General features: G+C 37.9%; 1 protein-coding gene across 5 annotated transcripts in view; it reads left to right on the forward strand.

The window, feature by feature from the left end:
- Positions 1-7,412, forward strand: part of WDR20 (WD repeat domain 20) — a 45,896-nt gene extending 38,484 nt beyond the window's left edge. Inside the window, exons 4-6 of one of the 5 annotated variants that reach the window (XR_008508466.1) lie at positions 207-1,646; positions 4,610-5,396; positions 6,397-6,450. Coding sequence is in view for 2 of the 5 variants with exons in the window: in XM_036384484.2 (XP_036240377.1) it covers positions 207-296 (90 nt within the window). In the remaining 3 variants the exon portion in view is untranslated. Of the gene's footprint in view, positions 1-206; positions 1,647-4,609 lie in introns of all 5 variants that reach the window. The other 4 variants (XR_008508465.1, XR_004980335.2, XM_036384484.2 and 1 more) reach the window with 4 other exon arrangements.
- The last annotated feature ends 367 nt before the right edge of the window (positions 7,413-7,779 follow it).

The raw sequence follows: 7,779 nt of genomic DNA on the forward strand, positions 1-7,779 counted from the left end.
CTGTTAACTTGCCATGCTTTAAAGTAAGAAGTTGATCACATCTGTAACCTGCTCTGAGAAAATGTTTCATCTCAAGACTGTGCAGATGTTTTGATGTTTAAAGCTTGCTGATAAGGTCATGACTCAAGGTAGCTATTTTTTTTAGGACTAGAGTAACATTAAACAGAATACTTACCAAACCACTTTTCAAACTTGTTTAAACTCAGATTCAGCAGAACACAGACATGGCTGTCTCTAGATTCTCTCTGCACACCTGTCCGGTAGGAGCTGGGGCAGAGTGTCGTCATTCCTTCTAGGACTCTACAGGAGCTCTTTCCTCTGTGGACTCTGGTGCAGGGTATGTCCTTTATTCCAGCTTTAGATCTTGGTGTTTACCTAATGATTGCTGAATTTACAGCCCTGAGGATATAGCTCATACAGGTGATTCAAGCATTTTCTGTCTAGAAGAAAATAGTCTAGGATAAAACTCATCTGAACTAAAATAAACTAGCCTAAAGCTTTGCAAAATTTCTTGGAGCAAATTTAGGTGAAGACTTCAGATGTTGCCCTTCCTTTTGAGGGGTTAGGCATTGTCTCACCTTTGCAGCAGTGATTCTTTGTTAACAAAGAAAAGCCAAACAAATTTACTGAAGTGTTTCAAAGACATTTTTGAGGAATTTCAGTGTAAAAGTGAGTTACTTTGGGTCCAGTCTGACAGGGAGGACTGTTTGTCTCTTATGCAAAAATACTCTGTAGACAAAAGCTGAGGCAATCATCTTCTGTAAACTTGAGAACTTTGTGGTACTTCCAAGGTATTGATTGACCATTGTGATGATCTATACATAGAACATTGATGCATATTTAAGAACAGGGGCTAGTGAAAGAAAAAATGAAATCTGCTTGAACGCTTCTGGAACATCCATTTATATCAAATGATGCAAGAACTGGTTGGTCAAACCAGTTTCCCAGTAGTGTGAGCCTGAAACAAAACCCAGCTTCCACAGGTTTTGTGGTCAGAGAAAGTATTTGGCAAAATATGTCTTGAAACATGAAGGTGTCATTTTACTTGCCTTTAATAATGTTGCACAAGCTTCTCAAGGAAATAACTTTTAAGACAATATTATTTTCTGGGTTTTGAAGCTGGATTTTAGGTAGGTGCTGCTCAATCAAAGTCATTTGGCTCCTTTCTTCTAAGACCACAGTCACTTTATGGCTAACTCACATGGGGTTGCCTTAAGTTATATGCTTTTCCTTGAGGTTTTCCCTGGTTTATCTCAATTTCATTATTTTCTAAACTGCAAATTTTACACCTTACTGACTTTTGTAGGTCGAGAAAAGTAGAGAAACAACAGTTTATAAACATGTGAGCCCTTGGTACTTGAATGAAGCGTAAGGTCCTATTTTTTGAGCCCAGGTCAGGTTTCTGCTGGCAAAAGCCTTTTTGCATTTTCAAGCACCCAAGTAGTTGCATCTTAGTTTTTTTTTCCTCTGCATATCTTCCATTCACCTAGTGCCACTGGACAGATTTTTAGTTACTGATGATTTTCTACCAGCCTTGAATTTGAATTTTTTTTTGTTGACAGTGACCTCTGTTAAGAGAAACTCCTTTATATACACAGAAGAGAAGTTGCAAGTGAAACCCTAAAGGTGCTACAGTCTTTTATAAGGTCTGGTGTCAAATGGTTTATGTATTTATACTTTTGTGTAATGTTATCAGAACGGAGAAAAAAAGGCAAATGGGATACAAATTTAAAAGCCCATTTAGTGAACACAAAAACTGTGCAAAGACAGGCATCAGCTTTGCTCTATCCCCTAAATCCCATACAGAATATTTCTCTGTAGCATGTTATGTGAATGAACAGCATGTGCTTTCCTGAGCATTTTTATTAAATTAATTTTATTACTTCATTAGAGATTAATATGTGATTTAGTGAGTATATGCAGTTCAGAAACTTTTGCTGTTGAACACTTATTCTTTGGATAAAGAACTTGACTATTTTGTTCATGCAAGTCTTAAAACCAGTGCAGCTAATTTAACTACAGAATTTTAAACAAATGTGAGAAATCTCACTTTTTTTGTGTCTTAGTGCTCAAACACCATAGTGGACCATGGGCTCTTTTCTCAAGCAAAGCTTCAGTCCAGAATACTTTGTAACTCTAGTTACATAGTAACCCTAATTACTCAAAGAATATCACCATTCTGGCCAAAAAACAAACTACTCCTGGAGGATTTTTCAAATAATAGCTTCCCATTATTTTACATACTGGCAATAGTAGAAATGGTTTAACAAACCAGTACCATTCTTGTATGGGCATTTGTTAATTCAGCCATATTTTAATTGGTTTAATTGCATTAGTGAAGTGTACTATGAGACTTTCTTTTTTTATATTGGATTGCTTGTTATGTTGGATCCTTTATTTTTTTCTACCTTTCAATTTCAAACCAGAAAGTAGAAAGATGAGCAGAGTTTGACATCCAGCATGTTCTGAGTGCCAGCAGAGCTGTTTCCCGGAAGGAGACATGCACTTTCTGGATCCTGCTTGCATGTCCAAACTTGCTGTTTATTATCTAGATTAGTGAAACTGTATGATTGCACCTTTGGCTCCAATTAAACAGCTTCTAATTTAAATTAAGAAAATATTAACTCAGTGGCTACTGTTTACTATTTTCCTATTTAATATTGCAATATCTTCCTGTTTGTTTGTTTGTTTGTTTTAATACAGCAATTACATGCTGATCTTTCATGGAATTAGTTTCTCTTGTGAAACATTATGTTTCATGTCTTTGGAAAAAAGCCCCAGACTTTTGTCTGGATTGTATGTGGAATTTTAAAATATATACCCATCCTTCTCCTCACAATCCCATAAATGGGGAGGAGGGTTTGTGTTTGTGCTGCTGCAGTGACCAGACCCCAGCAGATGAGTGCCACAAACCTCGGGTGCAAATGGCTTTCCTGATTGTACTTGTTATGGCTTTTCATTCCTACCCATGCCAGCGTATTTTTACCAGATGTGCAAAGTCCTGTGTGTTTCAGGAAGTCAGAGAATGCATGGATAAACAGGATAGCCCTAGCAGCGAGAGCTGAAGCAGCCTGTGTTCAGTACTCACAGCACTGACTGACTTAGGAAAAATGACCCCATCCTCTGAGAGCTGCATTGCTCATCTGTGGAGTGTCCCATTAAGATGACAGCAGCTACCTCTGAGGTTGGGATGAATATTGTTGTACTAAATTCCTGTCTTGGAGCTCATAACTCTTCCATTTCCCATGCCTGCTAGACTCATATGCTGACAAAATACTACTGCTAATAAAACACTACATTTATTTACAAAACTTTGAGCAGTGTCTTAATTTGTTCCTGCTGCTTGCTCAGTGGGATCTGTTTGTCCTTAAGCCTGAAGCTGCTGCACCAGGCAGCAGAGCTGCAGCTGTGGCTCTGCTCTTCCATGTTTCCTGGCACGGCTGTTTAACAGGCTCACTTGGCTGTTGCTCTAATAAGTTGCTGCAGCTTTTGTTTCATCTTTTCCCACCTGATAGACTGGGTGGTTCCATCACAGAAAGCACTACACTCTAATGGCTTTCTTCTTTCTTTACAGGCAGGAGCTTTTTATATTTTTTAATTACCTTACCCATTGTATTCTTCCAGAGAATACAACTACAACTGTTCCAATCCCACACCCTTTGTATCACAGATGAGATTTACTGTGAACTTCTGTATCAAAGCAGTAACTTTATTTGAGCCCTCAATTGCTTTTCTTAGGTTGTTTTCCCCCATCTCCAGTGTTACACTGAACACAACCTGGTGAATAGCCTTGCTTGGAGGCTCTGATACAATGGCAAAATGCTGCAGAATTTTTGTTTTGATCAGGACCCACTGAGAACTCACCACCTTTGGTGAAACTTACATGCCTAAAAACCAAATTCATACTCTTTGCTTTTCTTGTATGAACATTTAAGATGTCTTCTGAAATCAAGTACTTGAAAGAACTCACAAACTTTCTGGTCTCTCCCCTGGGAGTGAATTTCTGAACAGCATCATAGCCTAGTAGTCCTAGTTTCAAGGCAATACTTGCATACATTTGTTCCATCTGCAGAAGCACAAGGATATTGCTTGAGGTTATTTTCACTTTGGTGTTCCTCTGGCTTGCCTGCTCAGAGCTGCAGAATTAATTCAGAGCAAGGACTGAAATAAAGGAATTCCTAGTACTCACTGAAAGCCATCTGCACTGAGCTGCTGCTCTTCAAAGCAGGGAGCATTCACCACCTATGAGATGTAACCAGGACTGACTCCTTGTTCCTAGTCTTGGAACTTACATTCTAGAGTGGCTGATAGTTCACAGGGAATAAGGCACCACACTGAATTTCAGTATGTGCTGCCAGTTTCTAGAGGAATCCTAGGAAAATAACTTCATTTTGTTTCCCAAGAATTGGTTGTGTTACAGTGTAAATCCAATGGTAGAATAGGGCTTACTTCTCCTGTATAGGGTGGTTATAGGTTAGCCTGTTGAAAAAGACTTGACATTATGCCATCCCTAGAGCTTCCTGTGTGCTTATAAAGCACATATTTGCATATGAACAGATTGTTGATTTAATTAAGACTGAAAATAATACCTTTGGACGTCTTTTTCCAGGGTACTTCAAAGTTGCTTAGTGGATGTAATCTTCTGACAAGAAAGACCTTCCAGTTGCTGCTGGATTTAATAGACTTGTGAAGAATGCTTCAGTAATGAACTAGTGAATTCTGATTAACCTTGTCACTTTCCAACAAAACTTCCCTGGTAAAAATTTCAGAAGTGCTTCAGTGGCTTGTTTGCTCTAAAGTTCTGCCTTCTTTCACCATCTAGTCCATAAATAATAACTAGGAAAGTTTTTGTTCTCATGAAATATGCAGGATCTTTGCACATCCTGAATGTCAAGTGTAAAGAAGAACCCACTTCAGTCTACCTCAACAGTGTTTGAATCAGATATTCCCTGCATAAACAAATACAAATAAAGGTGTTGTTCAGGTTCTTTCAGGTGAGGTCTATGGAAGGCACCAAGTTAAGTTCCATGTGCTTTGTTATGTATAAATGTCATATGGACCATATGCAAATACAGTCTGCCAGAAATCCTGCAAACTACTCAGGTTCATGACGTGTCTGAAATGATCAGATGTTTTTTTTTAAAAGAAGGGCTTTGGTTTGAACAGAAATTTGATGACTTGAATCCAGTCAGTCTTGCCCTCTTTCCCCTCTTTCCCCCTCTTCTGAGGTCAGAGTTTACTTCCATCATCATGACCTCTCAGTTCTTGGATCCAAGTTTGAAAGAGCTCCTGTAGATTCTGAAGAAGTGACATAATTCTGTCTTCTGTCTGTATGCTAATTGCTGCCTGATCTTGTCTAGTTTGATGGATCTGAGTCCCAGGATCTTAATTTTGAGGTAAGAACATAAGCTGGGAGCTGCTTAGAGGAGTTGCTGAAAGTGCATTTATCATTCCTACAAGGTGAGGAGTTGCATGGGGATATTTGCTGGTGTGCTTCCAGCTGCCAGTGTGCTTCCAGCTGCCAGTGTGCCCCTTGGCCTGCTGGCACTCGGTAGAACTAATGACCTTATATAAGGCTAAATTGTATTTTGACAATAAGCTTTTCCTAAGTAAGCCTGATAAAGTTATCTTATGTGAATTATTAAAAAAGTGGCTACTGTGCATAAATCTGAAATGGAGTCTGTCCATTGGTACCCAGAGGTTTAATCTGTAAGGTGTAGTTGCTTTAATCCAGAGCAGCAGCCTCTGTGTGGTGAGGGGCACTGTGCAGTCATGGGGCTGTGTGTGAAGTAAGTCTCCTGATCTGAATGGCAGGGTAGTTAGAAGAGCTGGTACCAAGATTTCCTGAGTGTGAACTTAAATTGTAATAGGAAATCTCTACTGAACTCTTGTCAGGGTTTCATTCTGTATTAAAATTACCAAAACAAATATTTGGTTAGACAATCTATTTTTCTATTCAAACCTTGTAATACTCGATCACATATAAGGGATAGAGTGTTTCTCTGTATCAGGTCAGGTGTCAAACATTGATATTGGAATAGGTTCTTTTGACAGCACCCCAGTAAAATGCTGATCACTTTTTTTGGTGTATGATTTTTAAAGTTTCAGAGTTCACTATGACTCCAAGTGCAAGGTAGATTAAACCAAATGCTGGGATCAGATCCATTCCTTGTCATAACGCACACATTTCTTCCTGTCTGAGAGCTCTTTGTGTGCTGCTTGCCTGAGATCGTGGTGGTGGCTTAGAGCCTTTGTAGGAGGGAAGGTGCTGATGTCTGAAGTAATAAACAAGTGTTGGTAAAAATCAACTGTACTCATTGTAGGTTGAGGTTAAGAACTTTATAAAATTCATGTCAGGTTCTCTTGCTGGATTAATGTAAACTGCTTTGTTTGCAGGGTTTATTGTCATCCCAAAACCAGGCCAATTCTCCAAGTGGAACTGTAGTATAGCCATCACACTACTGCTAGCAAATCTCTGAACGCAGGACAAGAAGTAATGACAGTGGAACCACGAGCTGTTCTTCAGGCAAAGAGCATCACAAATTATAATGTGGCAGAGTGTAAACATGGAATTATGTGAATCACATAGTGACTTGCAAAGGACAAATGTAAGGAGTTCTCACTACAGCTGATCCTGCTAGGCTGCTCACCCAAGGAAGAGTTTGCATTGGAGAAAAAGCAAAAAGCTTCCTTTAGTATTGCAGGAAAAAGTAGTAACATTTTTGTTTTCTTTATACTTTTCAAGTCCAGTGTAATTTAATCTCTATAAATATATAAATAAAAGATATATATATATATATATACACATATATATATATATATATATATAGTGTAAAATAAGATATGTTTCTTAAATTCAAGTAAGTTCAATGGTTAAACTAGTACTTCACCATTGTTTATTTTGCACTGATTTTTTTAACCAGAGATGGCTAGAAGACAGCCTGGAATGCACTCATGGAAAATGAAAGTCATTACTTTCTGGCTTCAAAATGTTTTTCAGGAAGATGGATGCTGCAATCATAGATTTTTTTAAAACAAAATTGTTTTGCACTTAAATAGTTCAATGCTTATAGAGAATTACTTTAAAATTGGTGTCCAGACACCAGAAAAACTGTTGTGGAGAAAAGATCCTTTGTATCTATTAAACATTTATTTTAATATTGTTGTTTCCAACTGCAATCAGCTCTGTATTATATGTATAAATAATGTAATTCAGTGATGGGGGATGGGAGTAATGGATCATTACACTAGAAATTCTCATTCATTTAAGAAAGTGATATTTCTAATTCAGAAAATACATATTAAACTATCTTGAATATGCATTTTTGTTTACTTTCTGTTCAAATCCAATCACTTTTGATGTAACCAGTTCTTTACTGAATTAAATGTTTGGTACAGAAATACTACCTAAACTTTGTAGAACAAATTCCTTTCAAAAATATCTTACCTAGAACATTGCTTCATATTTAATAGAATTGAATTTCAATTAGGAAAGTGAAACACAGTTGTTCTGTTCTTGTTCTTAATGGCTTATCTCCAAACACATCCTGCAGTTTAAATACATCATACAGCAGCAACTCCACAGACAGGCAACTTCATGGGGTGAGGACTTTGTTGTTGTGTAGTCCCGTGCATTTGGAGTTGGGAAGTGGAAGATCCCACAGCAGCAGCTGTACACACTTTCTGACTTTTCAATCAGAAACTGGACTAACATTGGAGTAGCATTTCTGAGACTCATTTCTCTTACATCAGGCATCTTATTTATAATTCAGTGGTCCT

Source organism: Molothrus ater, chromosome 6 (genome assembly GCF_012460135.2).
Source record: "Molothrus ater isolate BHLD 08-10-18 breed brown headed cowbird chromosome 6, BPBGC_Mater_1.1, whole genome shotgun sequence".
Lineage (NCBI taxonomy): Eukaryota > Metazoa > Chordata > Aves > Passeriformes > Icteridae > Molothrus > Molothrus ater.